The 26,455-nt window shown below is 39.2% G+C and overlaps 1 protein-coding gene across 1 annotated transcript in view; it reads left to right on the top strand.

The window, feature by feature from the left end:
* Positions 1 to 26,455, top strand: part of LOC115215194 (hillarin) — a 126,384-nt gene that overhangs the window by 71,184 nt on the left and 28,745 nt on the right. The window contains exons 2-3 of the mRNA XM_029784385.2: positions 1,953 to 2,148; positions 2,859 to 3,074. Of these exons, the coding sequence (XP_029640245.1) occupies positions 1,953 to 2,148; positions 2,859 to 3,074 (412 nt within the window). The remainder of the gene's footprint in view (positions 1 to 1,952; positions 2,149 to 2,858; positions 3,075 to 26,455) is intronic.

Genomic DNA, 26,455 nt, shown 5'->3' with positions numbered 1-26,455 from the left:
CCTAAGGTTGACCCTCCAGTTTGTGGCCAAAGCTTGGTCTTGCACTGCCAGTATTGTGCTCTTGGTCTCTTTTTTCAGTGCTCCTTTCTTCAGCCAATCCCACCCATGTTTCCCAGTAACTTCAATTGCGGCTATATGGAATTGTCCTTTGTTGTGTAATGCTTCTTCATGTCCTTTTTTGTACTTCTTGTTTTGCTTTCCCTTTTTTTCAACTTTCATTATGCCCTCATTCTTAACTGACACTAGCAAGGACTCCTTATTTCAGGATAGGTATCTCAGGATAGGTATCTCAGTAAGTATTCCACACTTATCAGTCTCCTTCTTCCATTTACTCTCTTCACATATAGGCAATCATTGTCTGCGTGGGGATGATGGGCTCCATGCATTGTTAGGACCTTTCTTGTCTTCCCGTCCAACACTTTTAACTCACCCTCCATCCTCTTCAGAACTCCAGTGCTATACTGAATTACTGCTACTGCACACAAGTCTATTGCCAAAATTATGTTTCTGGCATTCAGCTTCGAAGCCAATATTTTTATTACACACTGTAGATACTCTTTTTCTGTCTTTTCTGTTATATCATGCTTAATTCCATCTGCCTCAAGTATTCCCAGGTATTTATATTCAGATTCAGGTTCATTTGCCTTCACTACTTGGCATATATATATATATATATGTATATATATATATATATATATACCTTCTATCCTGACAAACTTTCCTTATCTTATCACCATTGTAGCACGTTTTGCGTGTCCAACCTCTATCTTGAATTATTATCATCATCATTATTATTATTATTATTATTATTATTATTATTATTATTATTATTATTATCATTATTATTATCATTATTATTATTATCATTATTATTATTATTATTATTATTATTAGTAGTAGTAGTAGTAGTAGTAGTGGTGGTGGTGGTGGTGGTGGTGGTGGTGGTGGTGGTGAGAGCAGCACACTGCCATCAAAGTGACAATATATCCATCATGGCTACATGCCTGACAAGGGTACACCAGGCACATGCACCACAATCATATCTGCACAACTTAATAACCTCATATCAAGGTGATGAACAAAACACCCATGTTTCCAGAGGTGAACTAATCAAATACCAAATAATTCCTCTCAACACATGGCTATGATGCTCCCCCACTACTCCTGTTCATTTGACTGAGGAAGGCAGACTAGTCAAAACCTTAAAGTGACTATCAACCTTTTCCTTTTAAAACTTAATAAATATGTAATCTAGCAAAAAATTTTGAGTATCCAGCAGCTTAATGCTAAATTGTTTTTCTATATGAGTAGATGTAAAAACAAATTATTTGTGTGTGTGCGTATGTGTGCACACGCACACACACACATACATATATACGGGGCGGGGTGTATATATATATACTTTATTTAAAGCAGCAGAAAATTCAACAAAACCTGTTACTCTGAGTTTCCCGTTGCCGTTAATCGGACAGTTTTAGCAAAAACTGTCCGATGAACGGCAACGGGAAACTCAGAGTAACAGGTTTTGTTGAATTTTCTGCTGCTTTAAATAAAGCATATTACTCTACCACTGGTATTTGAGTACTCTTTTTTCCACCTTGTTTCACATTTATGTGTTTACTCCGGTATATATATATATATATATATATATATATATGTATACTGCTTGTATGATCTACATATGTATAATGTATGTATTTCTATATATATATATATACACATCTGAATTTACGAACAAGAGGAAGTGCTCAATTCCAAAGTAGAATATTACTATTTGTTATAGTACTGATATCATTCTGGCTTTGTACTCTGCAGAGTTCCAGTAGAAAATAATCTCATTACAATGTTTGTGTGTGTGTGTGTGTGTGTACTTTGGTTCCATCAATACTGATAATTAAACTTTACGACAACGGTGACTTTGTTTCTACAAATTTTATTAATTCTTTTTTTAGATGCTTTTCATGTGGTCACCATTTAACCCCCAAAAACTGTTGGTCAAACCAGTTTGATCCTGAAGACAAAGAAATCTATTGCATTTCTCACTATCCTAGAGTTGGAGCAGCCCATGTCACTAAAGAGGCTGTTGGTATAAGACAAGCCATCGCTGCTCAGAATGACATCAAAGTTCTCACTGGAACCTCTGATCAGGTAATATATCATAGTTTTGGTTATTGTGTTATTGTTTGGGAAAAAAAGTCTATAACTGGAATTGCATATGTGTGTGTGTGGGGGGGGGGTGAGTGCATGCATGTACGTGTGCCCTCATGTAGTGCATGGTTCAGGGGTTAAGAAATTTGCTTGGCAACCACTTGGTTTCACGTTCAATCTCTTTGGACAAGTATGTGCTGGCAGACTCGTTAGCACACTGGGCGAAATGCTTAGCGATATTTCGTCTGTCATTACGTTCTGAGTTCAAATTCCGCCGAGGTTGACTTTGCCTTTCATCTTTTCGGGGTCGATAAATAAAGTACTAGTTTCGCACTGGGGGGGGGGGTTTCATGTAATCGACTTAATCCCTTTGTCTGTCCTTGTTTGTCCCCTCTATGTTTAGCCCCTTGTGGGCAATAAAGAAATATATATTCTACTACAACTCAGAACTGGTCCAAATTTTGTGAGTGAATTTGGTGTATGGAAACTGAAAGAAGCTTGTTACACATGCACACACACACACACATGTGTGTGTTTGTATCTTGAAATTACATAATAGTTGTAAACAAGGGTCACCATTATGCAAATGATGCAGTTTGAATGAAAACTTCTTAAGTACAGCCATGCCCGTGTGATTTCTCTATGAATTTCTCTCATTCTATCTCAATTAATGTTTACCTTTCTCTTTCTCTCTCTTCATGCATATCAAGGTTCGTCTACCTAAGGATACAGATGCCCCTCTTCTGGACAACGAAGCTGTACACATCAAGCATGCTCTCAGCAAGAAAAATAAACAGAGGAATTCTGACAAACATAAAGCCAATATAGATGGCAATGCCCTTCACATTAAAGGGGCTGTTGAGGCCCAACAGCTTCAAAGACGATACAATCGAAAGCAGGATAAACATCATTACCCACCATATATTGTAAGTAGCTTCCTGTTTCTTATTTGATTTACTCTCTTTACTCTTTTACTTGTTTCAGTCATTTGACTGCGGCCATTCTGGAGCACCGCCTTTAGTCGAGCAAATCGACCCCGGGACTTATTCTTTGTAAGCCTAGTACTTATTCTATCGGTCGCTTTTGCCGAACCGCTAAGTGACGGGGACGTAAACACACCAGCATCGGTTGTCAAGCAATGCTAGAGGGACAAACACAGACACACAAACATATACACACACATACATATATATACACATATATACGACAGGCTTCTTTCAGTTTCCGTCTACCAAATCCACTGATAAGGCTTTGGTCGGCCCGAGGCTATAGCAGAAGATACTTGCCCAAGGTGCCACGCAGTGGGACTGAACCCGGAACCATGTGGTTGGTTAGCAAGCTACTTACCACACAGCCACTCCTGCGCCTATTTGTTATGATTTTGCATATTTTGCCTCTTTTTAAACCTGAATTACAGAATCTCATTGTTTCCTTGTAAGCTTACATTTTGGCAAAATATTCCACTTGAGTTGTTGTTGTTTTTTAAAGAAGTACTTAGCTTAAGTGTAAGCCATCCTACATAGCTTTCAAAGTACCAAGAGGTGTTTGACTAGGTCTTTCACTCTGTGACCTGATAATTGCTAAGCTTTGTTATATTGTGTGAAGTTCATACAAGCTTTATGCAGGGGCTCTGTCAATAAACTGAAAGTCAGCCGCAAGTATATTATCAAATTTAGCATGCTAGCAGGGGCTCAGTTCTCAGTTGACTTCTGTTTAACATACACCACCAGACCATAACTAAACGAGTCTTAGACTGGGTATCTAAAATAGAAATTCCTGTATACCAATAGGAATTCCTATATGCTAATGACCTAATTCTTATTCTGAATCTTTTATAGAATTAGGGAAGAAATTCTGCATATAGAAGCAATATCTAGAGTTGAGAGGCTTCAAAATAAATTTTGCAAAGATTAAGTATTAAGTTAGAAAGAAAACAGGACCCCGCTATCCTCAAAGAAATGATGTTGCTTGATACTCAGAAAAGGAGTAGGTAGAAATACCAAACTGTATACTCAGTGTAAACTATGGACATTTTAGAGATACAGTGAAATCACAGACAGGCTAATGGAGGAAGCAGATGTTTTTATTGTAGGTACTCTGGAATAATAAACACTAAATGCACATGGGAAATAGGTGCTCTCAAATGCCTAAAAGGTCTCCTAGAAGCAGTCTATAGCTTTTGTTACTTAAATGACTTAATTAACAGTGTAGGCGGATGTTCTGAAAGTATAGTAATCAGTGTAAGAATGGGTTGGAAAAAGTTCAGAGAGCTATTTACCTTAGCCGATAACAAAGGGTTTCTATATCAAAATAGAAAGTAGATTTTTAAATGATTGTGTACAAACTACATTGCTGCATGGTAGTGAGATATAAGTTCTTCACAAAACCCAACACCAACAATTAAGTACTGCTCAAATCTATGAGTCAACGTTGTTTCAGTTTAACACCACCATCTAACCAGCATGTGCTTTTAAAAGAGTCTGCCCTGTTGTAAGTATTCAAACCAAATCTCTTCAGTTTGAGAATAAATTGATATCTTCATATGCTTGCTGCTCCATACTACAGTAACCTATAAGCTATAGTTCCTGCTTCCCTTTCCACCACCAGTCTTGGCATCCCTGCAAACAGATCATGGAGGCTACCTTTCTTTCTCTGACTAAACAGTAAAATAAAAGTTGAAAAATTAAATAATCCAAAAGAAGATGAACATCAATACATTATATTTATTGTATCCTGCCTCTCATATCACTTCATGCACCTTCTTACTGACTCACCACCTATTTCTTTATTACCCACAAGGGGCTAAACACAGAGAGGACAAACAAGGACAGACATAGGTATTAATTCGATTACATCGACCCCAGTGTGTAACTGGTACTTATTTAATCGACCCCAAAAGGATGAAAGGCAAAGTCGACCTCAGCGGAATTTGAACTCAGAACGTAACGGTAGACAAAATACTGCTAAGCATTTTGCCCAACGTGCTAACGATTCTGCCAGCTCGCCGCCTTACTGACTCACCACCTATCATCCTCTTGTCATCCTTGCTGTGAGAATTTCACCCCTCAAAACTAGCACTAAACACTTTGTTCAATTATTCCTTCCCAGATCTTCTATATCTCTCTCTCACCACTTACATTAACCTATTTCATCTACATTGCCCTATAATCAGAGATGATAGGGTGTGATTTGACAGAGATTTAGCTACTATCTCTAGGTCGAGCAATTGCTTAAATACTTACTCGCTGGCATGTGAGTGCACTGGGAGATACTTACAGTGCCAGCTATATCAATCTTATTCCAGTCTGAGAGGGTCCTTCAAAGGTCAGCGGGTATTGCCTTCTTTATCCAGCAAAATAATAATGACATTTCTCTTCATATTCTAGTTTAAAAAAAAAAAGACTTGCATTCAACAAATAAGGCAGCTAATTGTAGTTAAAAGAAGACGCTAGACATAGAATTAACAGCTTATTGTCAGGAATGTAAACTTAAAGGAATCCAAACACCCAATCTTTGGTGTTATAACAATTCTAATTACTATACTGTGTTCAGTAAATCCAACATAAACCATATAAATATATGGTAAAATTTAAAACTCAAGATCCCTTCACAATTTCCTCCCCTTCTTCTTCTTCTTCATCTTCTTCTTCTTCTTCATCTTCTTCTTCTTCTTCATCTTCTTCTTCTTCTCCCCCTCCTCCTCCTCCTCCTTCTTCATTTTAAGGCCATGTTTTATTTTCTTTCCAATGTCTCCCCATTTGTTGTAATCCTTCATCATCTCCTTCATGAACTTCAGCTTCCTTAAATCATCCTCCACCACTTCTTCCCATGTTTTCCTCCAACTTTTTACTACAGGTTCCTTCCACTTGGATCACTAAGCAATTCTCTACCCAACAGTTATCTTTCATATCCATCTCATGTCCATACCAGTATAATATCTTCTCTTGCACTACAGCTGATTGGATCACTTAGGTAACAAAAGCTATCCACCACTTCTAGAGAGTCTTGCAAACATTTGAATGAATTTATTAATTGGGTACTTTCACCGCTAACTGCTCTTGTTAGTTGTAGTTCTGGAGTATGAGTTGCATACAGTTTGTCTTGATTCTTCCTCATTCCCATGTACTTTACCTGTACCCTTCTCACACATCAGAATAATCATTGTGATGTTGCCCAACTTGCCGGTGCATATGCAGAAATACAATGTTGATATCATATTGTCTATAACAAGTCTAAACTTAATTACACTGTTACATACCCTGACAACCTCATTATTTCACCTATCCGTTTCTCTGTTAACAATATGTCTACTCCATGTACTCCAGTTGTTACATACTCAAAAGAATTTGTACCTGTGTTCCTTGCCCATGAGGAGTCTGACTGAGGTTCCCTTCTATCATACCTCTTGTATACAGCATACATTTACTTGCCTCTGTTGCAGCACCTCAAGTATCTCTCTGGACATAACTTTCATCATACCTATACTGATGGTGACAACTCTGAATTTGTGTACCTAACTAAAAGGAGAGAGTTTCCTGTGGATGGTTTCCTTGATGTCCATTTTCTATATCTGAGATTAAGAGACTTGGTCGAATTGTTTGATGACAATTTAGAAGTTACACATGGTCAGCTATATGTAGCCACAAATACAGTGAAAAGGGAAATGCTATATACCATTAGAGAGGTTGTATGCTACTAGAGAAGGTTTTGTAGGATTGAAGTGTCTCTACAGCCAGGGCTGGCATTAGGAAGTGGGGGGCCCAATTAGAGAATTGACTGTGGGGCCCCACTACTCTACAAAAGCTGAAGATTGCTATGTTATGCTTTCTGTAGTACACCAGTCCCAGCCAAAAAGCATTGAGTGCTTGAGGCTCCACCATTAGCTGCAATGATATACTAAAAACATTGTAGCATCCTTTGCTGTAGTTGGCAAAGTTTCTAACTTCTCCAAATAATTTTGAACATTATTGGTTTTGTTCAGCCTGCACAACTTCCTTTATGGGTTGCTTTCACTATGGCTGAGAATCCTCTTCTCAGTGTTATGAGAGTCGGGTAGAGGGTTTTAATTAATAGAGGTAGCCAGGGCGACAACTTAGGCCACTCAGATACCGGAGCAAAACATGTTCTTCCAACACTTTGGATCCTGTTGAAATGCAAGATATTAGTCAACAACAGGTGGCAAGTAGAGGAATCAAACCCAAAACCACATCTGCAAGAGATACAAAATAAATTTAAACTTTTCAGATGAAATCTTTTGTGATATTTACTCTGTAACAAGTTACCAGTACCCACTAAATGTTACAAATGCAGTGAACTAGTGATTAGCCATTAATAAACCTGTGATATGAAATCCTATCTATTAAATTTTACTCAGAAGGCATTGATCAAGCCAAGTCAATAGCAGGACCCACCCAAAATGCCATGCAATAGAATTGAAACCAAAACAAAAGGGTTGTGATGTGAATTTCTTAACCACACAGCCATATTGGCAACTCTTCCTCCTCCTCCTCCTCCACCTCCACCTCCTCCTCCTCTTCCTCCTCCACCACCTCCTCCTCCACCACCACCACCTCCTCCACCTCCTCTTCCTCTCTTGTTTACATTGGCTTGGTTTCTATGACTGGAGGCCCTTTCTAATTCCAGCCACTTTACAGCATGTACAGTGCTTTTTTGCATGCCACCTGAAGTTTGTGAGACTACTGAAGTTTGTGAGACTAATAACCCCAAGAGAGACAGCTTTATACTGGGAGATGAGTGGTCAAGGTGTTAGAGAAGGGGCCAGAGCAGAACAGGTTTCTTGCTATAGAGAGGCTATGTAGCTTCTCACATTTTAGAAGGAATGTGGGGCTGATTGAGGTAGAATAGAGAAGAGATGAAATAGTGGTGATGTAGTGTCTATGTTGACTCTCAGAGTACAAGGTGAGTAAAAGTGAGAGAGGTGGGAGAAGAAATGGGAATGTGGGTAGGTAGATGTTGCAAGGGTGTACGGGAGAGTAAGAGATGGGAAGTGGGTGAAGGGATGAATATGATGAGTGAAGAACAAGTATTGAATGGATGAGTATGGGTGGTAGGGAAAAGTAGGTAACACCTGTTGAGATTGGCCAGGGTTGAGGGCTGAATGTAAAGAATGATAGAGAAAGAGTAGCAAGGTGAATATGATGTATGAGACAATTACCAATGAAGAGAGGCAAAAAAGAATTCAGTGACCAAAGTTTAAATCTTTTTTGTTTTCATCTTTTAATCAAGAGAGAAAACAACGCCTATAACCCATTATAGAACCTTTGAGATTGCTGGGAGGGAAGGTGAGAAGTCAGTATCCTCAAGCCAGAAATATTTGTGACGGAGTGGGGTCCTGTATTTGTGTCCAAGTTGCTAGGTTGTGGTGATAAACTAGGTGGCAAGTTAAATCTTCTACACATGTAGGCTATGGTAAGATTTGAACTCAGAACACTAACATAGACTGTGTGGCAGTCCCTCTGTGTGGCATCTTGGGCAAGTGTCTTCTGCTATAGCCTCGGGACGACCAATGCCTTGTGAGTGGATTTGGTAGACGGAAACTGAAAGAAGCCTGTCGTATATATGTATATATATATGTGTGTGTATGTGTTTGTGTGTCTGTGTTTGTCCCCCTAGCATTGCTTGACAACCGATGCTGGTGTGTTTACGTCCCCGTCACTTAGCGGTTCGGCAAAAGAGTCCAATAGAATAAGTACTGGGCTTACAAAGAATAAGTCCCGGGGTCGATTTGCTCAACTAAAGGCGGTGCTCCAGCATGGCTGCAATCAAATGACTGAAACAAGTAGAAGAGAAAAGAAGAGAATAGAACAAATACTGCAAGGCATCCAGGTCTGACATTCTTAACAGTTCGGTTCCTCAACAATTGTCCTTAAGATGGCAGTGATGCTGCTATTTCTAACAGGTCAAATCAGTCACTTAAGAGCTCATTGACCAGCTTGGGAAAGTATCCAATGTCCTAGTTCAGAGGAGTTGGGGAAGAGGGGGTCAACATAGACCATCATTTGTTTCTTTGGACTCCATAAATTGTTGTTACTTTTGTTGTTGTTTCTACTCCAATCACTTATTTCGCCAGTTGTAATCTATTTAACTTAAAGGTAAAAAGCACACATTCGTAGTATGGCATGTGTGTTAGCTAGCACAACGTTGCTGGTGGAGAAGGTGGTTTAGTTAGGTAGGTAGGTAGGTGGTTGGTCTGAAAGAAGAGTATGTGTGGGGTTAGGTGGGATAGGGGGGGTATGGGGATTGGCTCAAGCATCTATTACTGTCAACATTGAGTGACAAGAAAACAGAAAATCCTTCACATACTTCACCATTAAAAAGTATTTGACATTTAAGTGCACTTTGGAGGAATTATACAATGGAGTCCCTGTGTGAATGTGTGTATATGTGAGTATGTATCTGTGTGTGTGTGTGCATATGTTTGTGTATCAGTTTGTGAGTGTGCATACATGTGTGTGTGTAAAGGAGTTGGTTGTTGCTTGGTTGGTTGGTTGGTTGGTTTGGTCCATATGAATATATGAATGTGTTGTATATTTACTGTGTGTATGTATGTGTAATATGTATATATATATATTTATGTGTGTACATATATATATGTATGTATGTATGTATGTATGTATGTATATATATATATATTTACACATGCACACACACACACACTCTGTTTCTCTCTCTCTCTCTCTCTCTCTCTCTCTCTCTCTCTCTCAAGTAAGTGGACAAATGAAAGAAACTGGCACTCTTCACATTTGGTAGCATTTACTTGTATTCTAAATAACAGTTTGTCTTGACATCATGTGATACTTGTGAACGAGGGTCTACACATCCACACAATTTCCATCTACCGAATTCACACACAAGCCATTAGTTGGTCTGGAAGTTATAGTCCAGGACACTTACCCAAAGTGCTGCACAGTGGGACTCAACTCGAAATGATGTGGTTGCAAAGTAGGCACAGGAGTGGCTGTGTGGTAAGTAGCTTGCTAACCAACCACATGGTTCCGGGTTCAGTCCCACTGCGTGGCATCTTGGGCTAGTGTCTTATGCTATAGCCCCGGGCCGACCAATGCCTTGTGAGTGGATTTGGTAGACGGAAACTGAAAGAAGCCTGTCGTATATATGTATATATATATATATGTGTGTGTATGTGTTTGTGTGTCTGTGGTTGTCCCCCAAGCATTGCTTGACAACCGATGCTGGTGTGTTTATGTCCCCATCACTTAGCGGTTCAGCAAAAGAGACCGATAGAGTAAGTACTGGGCTTACAAAGAATAAGTACCGGGGTCGATTTGCTTGACTAAATGACTGAAACAAGTAAAAGAGTAAAAGAGTACAGTAAGCTTCTTAATCACACAGCCATCCCTTGTGCAATAAAATGTAAGGCATCCATCCACGGGCACAGATCAGACTTGATTTTCTGAGAACTATGTCTGAAGAGGTCATGTGAGCTCTGAGTACATTATTAATAATAGTAAACTGCAAGACAACACCATATACAGAACCCAAAATCTTTGATTGGAGAGTTATTACCTCAGGAAGGCAATATTGAGTAGATGCATAAAAAGAAGTATGTAAAAATATATGGGTCTTAGAGAGCCGTTACGTTCTGATTTCAAATTCCGCCGAGGACGACTTTGCCTTTCATCCTTTCGGGGTCGATAAGTTAAGTACCAGTTACACACTGGGGTTGATGTAATCGACTTAATCCGTTCGTCTGTCCTTGTTTGTCCTCTCTGTGTTTAGCCCCTTGTGGGTAGTAAAGAAATAGGTATTTCGTCTGCCATTACGTTCTGAGTTCAAATTCTGCCGAGGTCGACTTTGCCTTTCATCCTTTCGGGGTCGATAAAATAAGTACCAGTTACACACTGGGGTTGATGTAATCGACTTAATCCGTGTGTCTGTCCTTGTTTGTCCTCTCTATGTTTTATCCCCTTGTGGGTAGTAAAGAAATAGGTAGTGTGGCATTGACAGTGACAGGGATGTCAGGTTGACAGTGTTGGTAGTAGTGAGGATTTTGGTAGGTTTAAAATTGAATACGGGAGTAATTGACCATGTTGAGTTAAGAGTTTTGTGACAGCATTTTGGTGAAGAGAGAAAGAGAGTGAGGAGAGAGAGTGAGAGATGGTGGTGTACAAAGTAGGAATTCATGGGTGTGCGGTTAAGTGCATGATGGTAGACATAGTTTTGGTATTGGATTTGGAAGGATTAGTAAAGCAATGACTGCTAAGCTGCAGAGAGAATAGGAAAATGTTTCATCTTGAATATGATGGTGATGGTGGTGTTTGTGGCAGTGGTGGCAGGGGTAGTGGAGCTGACAGTCAATCTTCCAATCAAATCAGGGAAACAGTTTCCTTGGTTTTTTCAGATTGCTTATATTATAAAGCTAATTGGCCACAACTTCTCTAATAAATGTCGGAGTGACGGTGTGTGGCCTAGTGGCTAGGGTATTTGGCTCACAATCATAAACCCATGAGTTTGACTCCTGGTGGTACATTGTATCCTTGAGCAAGACACTTTATTTCACATTGCTCCAGTCCATTCAACTGCCAAAAATTAGTAGTACCTGTAATTCAAACGGACAGCCTTGTCACATCCTGTGTCACTGAATCTCTCTGAGAACTATGTTAAGGGTACGCATGTTTGTGGAGTACTCAGCCATTTGCACATTAATTTCACAAGCAGGCTGTTCTGTTAATTGGATCAACCAGAACCCTCGTTATCATGGCCAATGGAGTGCTAGTAAAGAAATGTCAGTGACTAAGTAGTATTTGAACTTAGATACCAGATACAAGAACAGATACTACAAAGCATCCCATCTGATGCTCTAACAATTCCACCAGTTCACCACTTTGGACTGGTACTCACTTTTCATCAACTCCCAAAAAGATGGAAGACAAAGTTGAACTCAGTGGGATTTGAACTCACAGTGCAGAGCATCAGAATAAACATCACAAGGCATTCTATCCAACACTAGCAAATGAGAGAAAGACCAAAACCAAGAGTAATAAAAAAAAAAATCTTCAGTAGGCAGTAACATAGTAGTGTGGTAAGAAGTTTGCTTCCTAATCACATGGTTCTGGGTTCAGTCCCACTGTGTGGCACCTTAGGCAAGTGTCTTCCGCTATAGCCTCAGACTGACCAAAGCCTTGAGAGTGGATGTGCTAAGCAGAAACTGAACTGAAAAAAGCCCATTATATGTGACATATATATATATATATATATATATATATATATATATATATATATATATATATATATACATAATTACAACAAAGAATTGGCTATAAGCCTCTCCAAGCGCTAGAAAAATAGATGCCAAAAAATGCTTATTACCACCTTAAAAACTCCGAAAAATATAACTTTTGGTTAAACATGTACAAAATCCCATTTCAAGCTTAAGGTAAAAAAAAATTATACCTACTGCTCTCTTCAGCAATCCATAGCATATATTTACGAGTATCTACACATATGTATACGAGCAGCAACTTTGTACAGCAATATATATACACACTCGTAGATATATACAGTAAATTAGAGTTCTCATCTCTCTTTTCATCCATGTGTAGTATATCAAAACAACTCTGCAGTGAGTGCAGTTTTGATCAAGGAGTAAATTTTCCCAATATTAATTATAATAAAGAGTGAAAATAATTAATGATTTTACCAAGGGGTCAGCATGGAAATTAAAACCTTTTAGGTAAATTTTACAAATATTTTAATAATTATATACATAACAAGAGATTCTTGTGGCAGGGTCTGTGGTTGTAGTCCATCATCATTTTAAATTGTACCATTTTTTCAGTGTTCTGCTGGGTAATAATCTGAAGTGACTGACAAAAATATCATTAATTTTCTAGGTCATTCAATTTTTCTCAACTGATCAATAGGCTGATTGAGTAAATCCTATCAGTTACAAACTTATAATGACTGCTGCAAACAGCTGTAAGTCAAATTTACTACAGTAAAGTAATATATAATGACCATTTTGTATGCCTTGTCTCATATATCTCACACAATAAAACAGTTTGTGTATGTGTGTGTGCACATATGTTCCTTATGGAATCAGTTGCCAATTTTGATATACGAGATATCAAAAGATTCAGTAATCTTTCAGTTACCAAATAAAATATGTTCTTTGCACAAAAATTCTTTTTTACTACAAAAATAACCTCGAAAACAAGGTTGGGGCACACAATTTCAAGGTCTTTAGCTAAGGGAAGCAACTGTGTGTGTGTATGTGTTTTGCTGTAGTGAAAAAAATGCTTTTTCTCAACTTCAAATTACAATTTTTAATTGTTGATAGTCAAGTAAACTGAGATGCACATATAATGTTATCATATAAAGTGGAAGTTCAAAATAAAGTTTTGAACTCGTTATCTTGTGGTTATTAACCTATTACCTTAAATTCAAAGCCATTAAGTCTTTAAACATTATTTCACTTGGTTTAGTCTTTCAACTCTCACCATGATGTGGTATCACCTTCAAAAATTGAATTGATCATACTGACCTCAGTATGTATTTCAATCTGGCATTTATTTTATAGATTTCTGCTTGATGAACTGCAAACTTCGAGAAATAGTGGGACACAATCCTTGGCACGTAAAAAGCACCCACTACACTCACGGAGTGATTGGTGTTAGGAAGGGCATCCAGCTGTTGAAACACTGCCAGAGCAGACTGGAGCCTGGTGCAGCCTCCTGGCTTCCCAGAACCCGGTCGAACCATCCAACCCATGCTAGTGCGGAAAACAGACGTTAAAAGATGATGATGATGATGATAATGATGATATATATATAGTTAATCCAAACATGAAAACACAAAGGGAAAAAAGAAAGAAAGAAGGAGCTCTTTGTCAGAAACATAGAAAAAGGAAAGGTCCAAGGAAGGGAAGACGGAGAAAAAAAATCGCCAACGATACACATGCGGTCACATATTGAATCAATATGAATATATCATATTGAATATATATATATATATATATGTATATGTGCACAGGCATGGCTATGTACTAAGACATAGGTGCAGGTGTGGCTGTGTGGTAAGAAGCTTGCTTCCCAACCACATAGTTCTGGGTTCCCACTGCATAGCACCTTAGGCAAGTGTCTTCTACAATAGCCTTGTGCTCACCAGAGCCTTGTGAGAGGAATTGGTAGACAGAAACTGAAAGAAGTGTGTGTGTGTGTGAGCATGTGTATGTATCTGTGTGTGTTTGTGTCTGTCCCCAACCACTTTTTGACAACTGGTGTTGGTTTGTTTATGTCTTCATTACTTAGTGGTTTGGCATAAGAGACCTATAGAATACGTACCAGGCTTAAAAAACATAAATGGAGGGAGAAGATTCTTTTAACTAAAACTCTTCAATGCTGTGCCCCCAACATGGCCACAGTGAAATGACTGAAACAAGTAAAAGATAAAAGATAAGATAAGAATAAAACAAAATATTTATCGGCTGATTGCAGCTACCGCTGGTTTGGTGAGGTGGTCACATGGATCACAAGAAGAAGCTTCTAAAGTTGTGGGTCAAAAGAATGCAGAGTGTGTGTGGGCAGGAGAGACATTCTTTGGTAACATCTATGTTTCTCAGTAATACTAAAGCTGCCAGAATTGTTGTGATCTCCAGTCAACAGCTGTGCAAAGTGTATGTATATACATTTATATATGTCTTTGTTTGAGCTATATATATATATATATACATATATATATATATATATATATATATATATATATACATATATATATATATATATATATATATATATATATATATAATATAGATAGATAGATAGATAGATAGATAGATAGATAGATAGATAGATAGATAGATAGATAGATAGATAGATAGCACACATATACATATATAAGCGTATATTACATACAATTTGCACAGCTGATGAAACCAAATTACAACAATTCTGTGTGTGTATATGTATATATATACACACATATACAGAGATCTGTATATATATATATATATATATATATATATATATACATTTATGTATATATATATATATATACATATATATATATGTATATATATATATATATATATACAATATATATATATATATATTATATATATATATATATATATATATATATATATATATATATATATATATATATATACATATATATATACCTCTCCATCAACTACCTGTCTACCCACCATCTCACACACTACCTTACTACATGCTTACTTACCCACTTCTCACCTCCCCCACAACCCTCTCTCTCTTTCTCTCTCTCTTTTTTCTGTGTTGAGAGATGAAGTAATTTACCAAAGAAACTAGATCAAGTTAATATGTAAATAGTAGAACTAATGCTTGGTGGGTTGTGGTGGTGGTGGTGATGGTAGTGGTATTACTGGAGATAAAGAGAGGGATGAGTTCCGACCCTCTCCCCCGCCTGCCGCACCATGCCTGTAAAAAGAAAGAGAATCCCTGTCCCCTACATTCCAGAAGTGCTAACTATAACATTCCATGTGTTCTGTAAAGTAAAGAGTTACATTGTGTAGGATGGACCATGGTGACAAGGAGGAGGGGGTGATGGAGAGGTTATGCTCGTACATTTTGCTGGTTTGGTCAGAATTCTTAAACTCTCCCTCCTCTAATCCAAGCCAACCCAACCTACTGCACTTGACTGTTTTGGCTATTTTTGAATGTGGTCATGGTTGTGGCAGAAAGGAGTTCTACACTTAAGATGTTTGTCGGGCTTCTTTGTAGTAAAATGGTAAAATTTTTATGTAAACACTTGTGTCAACAGTGTGTGTATGCTTGTGTATATGTTTACATGATTTTGTTTGTGTGTGTGTGTTTGTGTGTGTGTGTGTGTGTGAGATCATCGTTGTTTATATGTCCACTTTTCCATGCTTGCATGGATCAGGTGGACGTCAGTCAGGCAAATTTTCTATAGTCTGATGCCCTTCCTGCCATCAATCTTCTCCTATTTCCAGGCAAGATAATGTTTCCCCATGTCCAGATATCTCTTTACTCTTTTACTCTTTTACTTGTTTCAGTCATTTGACTGCGGCCATGCTGGAGCACCGCCTTTAGTCGAGCAAATCGACCCCGGGACTTATTCTTTGTAAGCCCAGTACTTATTCTATCGGTCTCTTTTGCCGAACCACTAAGTGACGGGGACGTAAACACACCAGAGGGACAAACACAGACACACAAACACACACACATACATATATATATATACATATATACGACAGGCTTCTTTCAGTTTGCGTCTACCAAATCCACTCACAAGGCATTGGTCGGCCCGGGGCTATAGCAGAAGACACTTGCCCAAGATGCCACACAGTGGGACTGAACCCGGAACCATGTGGTTGGTTAGCAAGCTACTTACCACACAGCCACTCCTGTTTATCTCGAATACTCTACTCACTATCATATGATGTCAAGACAAGGAGATACAAGCAGAGACACTTCTACATGGCTACACTCACACACACACACACACACACACACTCTTAAATGTTTACATGTCTTTTATCTTTTACTTGTTTCAGTCATCAGACTGTGGCCATGCTTTGGCACCACCTTGAAAAATTGTTAGTCGAAGGAATCAACCCCAGTACTTATGTTTTTTTCATAAAATTCAGCACTTATTTTATTATACTCTTATGCTGAATTGCTAAGTTATAAGGATGCAGACACACCAATACTGGTTGTCAAGCAATGCAGGGAACTAACAGAGACACACACACACACACACATGCATACACACACATTATATATATATATATATAGTTAATATTATTAGAGACAAAACCACTATTTTGTAAAACAAACAAGGAAAGACTTAATCAATACATAAAATTTTAATAAATAGTCAAAAAAACTGCCACTACAATCGTTTCTTGTCTTGATCGACAATCTTCAGGTGGACTTCCAATAATTCAGTTACAAATTATGAAGTTATATATATATATATATATATATATATATAGTTAATCCAAACAAGAAAGCACAAAATAAAAACACAACAACGTGAGGACGTGGAACAAATATAGTATTATTGGACGCTCAGGAAAGAAGGATAGAAGGAGGGTTTAATGTTTCGAGCAGAGCTCTTCATCGGAAACATAGTAGAACGAAAGATCCAGGGAAGGGAAGACAGAGGGAAAAAATCGCCAACGGTACACACGAGGTCACATTTTGTATATATATATATATACAACTGGCTTCTTTCAGTTTCAGTCTACCAGTTCCACTCAAGGTTTTAGTTGGCACAAGGCTATAGTAGAAGAGACTTTGCCTGCGGGACTGAACCTTGAACCATGTTGTTGGGAAGCAAGGCTCTTACCACACAGCCATATGATAGGTTTCTTTCAGTTCCTCTCTATCATTATCTCTTCTCAAGAGTTTAGTCAACCTGTGACTATAGTAGATGATATTTTCCCAAGATGCCATGCTGTGGGATTGAACATGAACCCATGCGATTGGAAAGCAAACTTCCTAAATACACAGCTATGCCTGCCCCAACGTATAATTTTTAATATAAAATTTTCACAGTTCTCGGTTCTGTTTATGGCTTGAACTATCAGCTGAGTATATATCTGCAATTGATGTAGCAGATATTTTAAATTTTGTCTTTGGTAAACCTAACTGACAAAGACTAACCAGATTTATAATAACAAACATTCTGGAAAGTCCGAAACTCGAGCACTAGGTTATCCATTTTCTCTAGCATTCTCCCAGAGGTAAGACAAAACTTTATTATCATCATCATCATCATTTAACATCCGTTTTCCATGCTAGCATGGGTTGGACGGTGCAACTGGGGTCTGGGAAGCCAGAAGGCTGCACCAGGCCCAGTCTGATCTGACAATGTTTCTACAGCTGGATGCCCTTCCTAACGCCAACCACTCCGTGAGTGTAGTGGGTGCTTTTTACGTGCCACCCGCACAGGTGCCAGACGAGGCTGCCAAACGGCCACGATCGGATGGTGCTTTTTACGTGCCACCGGTACGGGGGCCAGGTGAGGCTGGCAACGGCCACGATCGGATGGTGCTTTTTACGTGCCACCGGCACGGGGGCCAGGCGAGGCTGGCAACGGCCACGAATGGATGGTGCTACATGCCACCAGCACGGAGGCCAGATGAGGCTGGCAACGGCCACGAACGCATGGTGTGTGTGTGGTGTGTGTGTATACACACATTTTTAAGCATGTATATATGTATATATATAGCATCATCAGCATAATTTTACATCTGCTTTCCATGCTGGCATGGAACCCATTTCAACCCAAGTCATTTCTTATTGAGAACCATTGCTCCCATAGACTGGAGCTTGTATATGTCATTTTGGCTAGGTTTCTATGGCTAAATATTCTTTCTGGTACCAACCATTTCATGAAGTCTAATGGATGTATTTTATCATAGCACCAACGCTAGAGAAGTTGACAAGTCCTCAGTGAGATTGAAATAAAGAAATCATTTAACCTTACATTTTCTCTAACTCATTTGTCATCCACCTTTTGGTTTGTGCTAGATGTATTTTTTCAGGCACCAACACCAAGGAGGTTATCAGGTCCTTGGTTAGACTGGTCTGTACTTCTGCTTGCTCACCAAATCACTCAAGAGGGTATGCAAAAGGAAAGGCCTTTCATTTTAGCACCAGCTTATGCAAGAAGGTACCTTGTAATCTCTAAGTGTAGAAAATACTCAGTAAACTGAGATGTGTATTTTTGCTCAAGTAATGCAATCAAGGAGGGGAACAGCAATTGTCCAGAATAGGTCGATAAAAGGAGCAAGAGTAGGGTGGTAGAGACAGAGTTATTGAAGTGGTGATGAGAGGAGAGTGATGGGTAATGGCAGAGGTGACTAGGCAATGGGTGATAATAGACATGATCCAGAGGTGAAAGAGGGTGATGGATGGCAGTACAGAAAGAGTGAAATAGAATGTATTGAGTACAAATGGTTCAATGTTGTCTCTTATATAGAGCTCTTGAGTGATGAGGATGATCCTGTGCAATTTCTTATGCACAGGCTTTGTGAGAGAGGGTTAGTAGTGTGATGAGGATGGAAGTAGAGTCACCAGTCAATGTTTTCTCAAATGGTTTTGCTGTGGGTGTGCAAAGAAATTTTGAATTGTGTTCAAATTTTTCATCTTTTTTTGTGAAATCCATTTGAGAAATCATTCCTTAAATTCCTTCAGTTAAAACTATCTGATTTCATTTCGAAACATTGTGTATGCACCTTTCCTAGTTGTAAAATATGTGTGTACACACATGCATGTGACTTAGAAAGAACACTGGTTACAGTGTCCTAACAGCAAACAACTGGTGCAAGTAGTTTATTTCATGCTTCAACAATTCTGAGCATGAAAAATGTTTCAATAAGTCATGGGTGTTGTGCTGATTTTTTGATTTTTATAAGCAATTGCTGCCTCGAGATATTTTTGTGAACAAAAGAGATTGACAGTTTACAGCAGTGTTTACTGTAAAGATATGCTTTCATTATTTTCATTATAACTGAAAGGACTTTATGCAAAACTTGTTTCCAGCTACAGTGGCTCTACTCCCTTGTCTGTGCTCTGGCTAAGAGACCATACCAAAGTTAAAAAGTATGATTAGAACCAAATGTCCTGCTTTGCTAATGAGATCTGGTGGCCTTATGTGAAAAAAGAATATTTAAGTATTCTTGCTGATATTTGTGCTAAGGTAGTTGTCCAAACCAAGACCACATGAAAATTTCTACAATAATAACAGTAAAAGGGTAGTTTCTATCTGCCTGTCTATCTATCAATCTATTAGGTTGTCGAGTAGGAAATTTATAGTAAGGTATATGGTAAATCGTGGCAGCTGCTCATTTTGCGCCATTATTATATTTTGACAATCTTTAATTTTTTTTTTTAAGCTGACACATCTATTTCTTTATTCTAACTCATTTTGTGCATTATAGTGTATTTATAAATCCTTTTTTGCTGTTTTTGTTTAGAGATGGATAAGTCGGAAATTCGTATAGTTTTGAAATATAAGTTCCTTCTTGGAAATACAACATTACAGACAGCTCAGAGTATTAATGGAGTATTTCATTCTAATGTTATTACACAGCAGACAGTATCAAATTGGTTTGCAAAATTTCGTTCTGGTAACTTTGACCTCACAAATGAGTAATGTGGTCGCCCAGAAACAAAGGTGGATAATGACGAACTGAAAGCCACCATCGAGTCAGATCCATCTCAAAGTGCCTGTGAATTATCGTTGTTGTTTGGTGTTAGCAAGCAAACAATACTGACTCACCTAGTTCAAATTGGTAAAGTGAAAAAGTTGGATAAGTGGGTTCCACATGAACTCAATGAAAGCCAGAAACAGCGATATTTGGGAACCTGCATTATGCTACTTTTTTGTCACAAAAATGTATCATTTTTGAATTGAATTGTAACATATGATGAGAAATGGATCCAATACAACAATCGTATACGTTCAGTATAATGGCTGGACAAAGATGAGCCACCAAAACACAGTCCAAAAGCAAATTTCATCAAAAGAAGCTGATGGTATGTGTTTGGTAATCTGGTGCAGGTGTGATCCATTATGACTTCATTAAACCTGTCTTATCAATCATGGCTGAAGTACACTGCAGCCAGCTGGACCAAATGATGCAGAAACTTACCAAAAAACAACCTAGATTAGTCAACAGATCCACTTCTATTTAATTGCAAGACAACGCCAAACCACACATTGCAAAAATGACATTGGCAGCCCAGAACTGTAAAAGCCTGGCAATCTAGAATCACTAAAACCTTGGAAGGCCTGTTTTACAGCATCGTCAGAATCAAATTATTTTCCTATCAAAAACTTATCCAAATTCTGGAAGAAGTGGTAGTCAGTGGGGGCAAGATCAGGTGAGTATGGTGGATGATGGAGAACTTCCAACTCCAACTCCTGTAGTTTTGCCAATGTCATTTTTGCGATGTGTGGTTTGGCTGAAATGGCAAAAATGTATTGACAATATGGGTGCATACTTTGATGAATAAAACTATTCCTTGTATTTACAAAACATTAGCAAACTTTTTTTTCTTTTCTACATATTCATACTTGATGACCTAATATCTATCTATCTATCTATCTATCTATCTATCTATCTATCTATCTATCTATCTATCTATCATCATCATCATCATCATCATCATCATTTAACGTCCGTTTTCCGTGCTAGCACGGGTTGGACGGTTCGACCGGGGTCTGGTAAGCCAGAGGCCGCTCCAGGCTCCAGTCTGATCTGGCAGAGTTTCTACAGCTGGATGCCCTTCCTAACGCCAACCACTCCGCGAGTGGAGTGGGTGCTTTTTACGTGCCACCTGCACAGGGGCCGGGGGGGTCCGGCATCGGTCACGATCGGTTCGAGCTTTTAACGTGCCAGCGGCACGGGAGCCAGCCAAGGCGGCGCTGGCAATGTTCGGATGGTCTTACCAGCACAGAGGCCAGTCGGGGCAGCGCTGGCATCGGCCACGTTCGGATAGTACTTTTTATGTGCCACCGGCACAGGCATCATAACTCCTATTTCCATTGATATTTATTTTGACGTTCATGTTCATGTACTTGACTCAACAGGTCTCCTCAGGCACAGCAGGACGATCTGGGATCCGGGGTACTTTGAATGGGCAGGGGCTATGTGGAACTGATGCAGGAAGCAGCCCGGGTCTTTGCAGTCACAGCATATCTCCAGAGATCTCGGTCCTTCGCCATTGCCTCAGTGAGGCCCAATGCTCTGAGGTCATGCTTGACTACCTCATCCCATGTCTTCCTGGGTCTACCTCTCCCCCTGATACCTTCAACTGTTTGGGAGTGGCACTTCTTCACACATCTCTCTTCATCCATCCGCAGCACACGACCATACCATCGCAAGCGTCGCTCTTGCACACCACATCTGATGCTTCTTATATCCAGCATTTCTCTCAGGGCACTTACGCTCTGTCGTGTGTGCACACTGACACTACACATCCAGCGGATCATGCTAGCTTCATTTCTTTCAAGTCTACGCATGTCCTCTGCAGTCACAGCCCATGTTTCATTACCGTGAAGCATGGCAGTTCGCACACATGCATCATACAATCTACCTTTCGCTCTGAGGGAGAGACCCTTTGTCGCCAGTAGGGGTAGGAGCTTTCTGAACTTTGCCCAGGCTATTCGTATTCTAGTGGTGATACTCTCTGTGCATCCACCTCCGCTACTAACTTGGTCACCCAGGTAGCGGAAACTATCAACTACTTCTAGTTTCTCTCCCTGGAGTGTGATGGAATCTGTTTTCTGAGTGTCTGTTGTGTCTCTTGCCCCTGTGCATCTGCCGCACATGAAAGCTATCTTATCTGTTAATTTCCCTTTAATGTTGCTGCACCTCTTATGCGTCCATAGCTTACATTGGGTGATCTTATGGAGTTTCTACCTGTACCTTTCCTACAGATTGAGCAGGGCCACCTACCCGAGGGGGTGTGTGCTGAGTACGCCTTGCTGCTTACTATTACTTTGGTTTTTGCTACATTTACTCTAAGGCCCTTTGATTCTAACCCTTGCTTCCACACCCGAAATTTCTTTTCTAGTTCCGGTAGTGATTCTGCTATGAGAGCTAGGTCATCAGCATAGAGGAGCTCCCAGGGGCATCCTGTTTTGAATTCCTCTGTTATTGCCTGGAGGACTATGATGAGTAAAAGGGGACTGAGGGCTGAGCCCTGGTGCACACCTACTTCTACCTGGAATTCTTCACTATATTCGTTGCCAATCCTAACCTTGCTGACAGCCTCTCTGTATAGAGCCTGTACAGCCCTTATTAGCCATTCGTCAATCTCCAGTTTCCGCATCGACCACCAGATAAGGGAACGGGGAACCCTGTCAAAGGCTTTCTCCAAGTCCACAAAAGCTATGTAGAGGGGTTTATCTTTAGCTAGGTACTTCTCCTGCAGTTGTCGGACCAGGAATATAGCATCAGTGGTGCTTCTACCTGGTACAAAACCGAACTGCATTTCATCTAAGCAAATTCTCTCCCTAATGAGATGGGTTATGACCCTCTCTGAGACCTTCATCACCTGGTCCAACAGTTTGATACCCCTGTAGTTATTTCTATCTAGAGCATCACCCTTACCCTTGTAGCAGTTGACTATGGTGCTGCTGCGCCAGTCATTGGGTATGACTCCATTGTGAACTACCTGGTTTACAATGCGGGTGACTATGCCATAGCCCACATAGCCAGCTGTTTTAAGCATCTCAGCAGTGATTCCTGATGGGCCGGGGGCTTTACCTGGTTTCATATCCTTAATTGCCTTATCTACAAGGGAGCTGTCTATTTGGGTAGCTAGTCCCTCTACTGGGTCAACATTTGGCAGGCTCTCCTCCTCCCATTCATTCTCCTCATTCAGCAGTCTTTCATAATGGCTTCTCCAAGCCTCTTTCTTTTCACTAACAGTAAAAGCAAGTGCCCCATCATCCATGCGGACACATTTCTCTCCTGTAACATCACTATTTTCTCTGACACACTGTCTGGCAATCCGAAATACCTCAGCTCTTTGGTCCTCGCGTCGCTGGACATTGGCAAACTTCTTCTTTTCTGCTACATCTTCTATATATATATATATATATATGATAAAGAGTATAGAGACTTGTACATCCACAAAATTTATGTAGTTATATACAGCATATAATGATATGCTGTATATAACTAAAAAATAAATTTTGTGGATGTACAAATCTCCATTTTATTATTAATAATATTAATATATACTCCAGACAATTTTTTCCATCCAATGAAGAAGGATACATGGGATTACCCATTGGAAGAATTTACAGAGCAACTAACAACTAATTGTAGTCACAGATATTAGATACTGATCATTGTGGTTATCCTTTAACTGGAACTTAAATGAAAATGTTATTTGCCTGGATAATATATTGCTCCAAACTCTCTATTATCCACCCATGCCAGCATGGAAGTCAGACGTTAAACGATGATGATGATATAGATATATAAATGTAAGATCCAAGGATTGAGGTGTAGCTTGGATTGTATCTACTCCATTCCTTAACTCTTCGATATATAAATATATATAGGCGCAGGAGTGGCTGTGTGGTAAGTAGCTTGCTTACGAACCACATGGTTCCAGGTTCAGTCCCACTGCATGGCATCTTGGGCAAGTGTCTTCTGCTATAGCCCCGGACCGACCAATGCCTTGTGAGTGGATTTGGTAGACGGAAACTGAAAGAAGCCTATCGTATATATGTATATGTATGTATGTGTATGTGTTTGTGTCTGTGTTTGTACCCCTAGCATTGCTTGACAACCGATGCTGGTGTGTTTACGTCCCCTTCACTTAGCGGTTCGACAAAAGAGACCGATAAAATAAGTACTGGGCTTACAAAGAATAAGTCCCGGGGTCGATTTGCTCGACTAAAGGTGGTGCTCCGGCATGGCTACAATCAAATGACTGAAACATATAAAAAAGAGAAAAAATGAGTATATATATATATGTATATATATATGTATATATATATATATATAATATATATATATATATATATATATATATGATAGATGTAGATAGATATCCATACACATATACAACCCATGTGAGTATGGAAAAACAGCTGTTCAATTATGATGATGGTGATGATGGCATTGTTGGCTTTGTAATCATGTCATCATCATTGCTATCATTTAATCTGGATTTTGTTTTTTTAATTTTAACATCAGCTGAATGTGTGCGCGCATGCACACACACACACACACACCCTAACCCTAACCCATACCATCTTCAAAAATTAGAATGCTAAATGTTGCTGCTACAACTCATGACGTGTGTATGTATGTATTACATATGTATATATATATATATATATATATATATATATATATACAAACGTGTGTATATGCGCACACACATTACAATTACCAGAATTACACAAGAATTTATCTTCCTCTAATATAATAGGATAATTATTTACTTATCTTTGATAATTAACCCTATATGAATTGGTTAATTATAGATTACCATTGTAACATCTTCCCCCACCACTCTTGCTGTTCGTTCTTCAATTTCACTATCATTAGTACCATCACAACCATTATCATCACCACCAACACTATCACCATCATTAGTATCACTACCATCACCACAGCCACCATAACTACTGCAGCCACTGCTACCTCTACTACCACCATTACTGCCATCTTTACTAATATTAATCTTTACCACTTCCAGCCCCACAGCCACACAATCACTCCACCACCCTTGTTTTCTCTTTTATCTCCTTTACCCCTCCCCATTGCTTAGTCATTACCATTGGCACTTCTTCACTACCACCACCCCTTTCATCAACACTAACTGTCATAGTGATCATCTATATGGTTACTAAACAATGCTAGAAAGAGCAATCACATTTCCCTCAAATCATACCACATATGCATGTACAGAAGCATGTGTACAAGCATGCATACATACATCATATATATATATACACACTCACACACACATACGTGCATGCGTGCGTGCATGCATGCATGCATGCATACATACATACATACATACATTACAAACAAAACACACACACACATACTTCAAAGTACTGACCTGTGGCAGGGATAAAAACACCACTCCTTGAAAGGCAAAGTCAACCTCACATTCAGTTCTATATGCCAACTGCATTCAAGCACAGCCATGGCTAGGAGCAGGCATGGCCGTGTGGTTAAGAAGTTTTGCTTCCCAACTATGTGGTTTCAAGTTCAGACTTACTGTGTAGTATCTTGAAAAAGTGTCTTCTACTGTAGCACGGGGCCAACCAGAACCTTCTGGGTGGGTCTTGTAGAAAGAAACTGAAAAATGACCCCTCTCTCTCTCATGTTTCAGTCATTTGACTGCAGCCATGCTAGTGCATCACCTTGAAGAATTTTTAGTCAAATGAATCAACCCTAGTACTTTTTTTTAAGCCTTGTACTTATTCTATCAGACTCTTCTGCCAAATTACTAAGTTATGAGGATGTATACACACCAACACCAGTTGTCAAGCAGTGGTTGGGGAAAGGCAAACACACACATATATACAACAGACTTCTTTCAGTTTTCATCTACCAAGTCCACTCACAAGGCTCTGGTCAGCCCAAGTAGAAGACACTTGCCCAAAGTGTTATGCAGTGGGATGGAACCTGGAACCATGTGGTTAGGAAGTAAGCTTCATAACACACACAGCCATACCTGCACCTATGTCTTAGCACATAGTCATACCGGCACCTATGTCTTAGCACATAGTCATACCTGCACCTATGTCTTAGCACATAGTCATACTTGCACCT

The sequence above is a fragment of the Octopus sinensis genome, linkage group LG8, assembly GCF_006345805.1.
Source record: "Octopus sinensis linkage group LG8, ASM634580v1, whole genome shotgun sequence".
Lineage (NCBI taxonomy): Eukaryota > Metazoa > Mollusca > Cephalopoda > Octopoda > Octopodidae > Octopus > Octopus sinensis.
The sequence above is the reverse complement of the archived record's forward strand: the minus strand, read 5'-3'. Positions and strand labels throughout refer to the sequence as shown.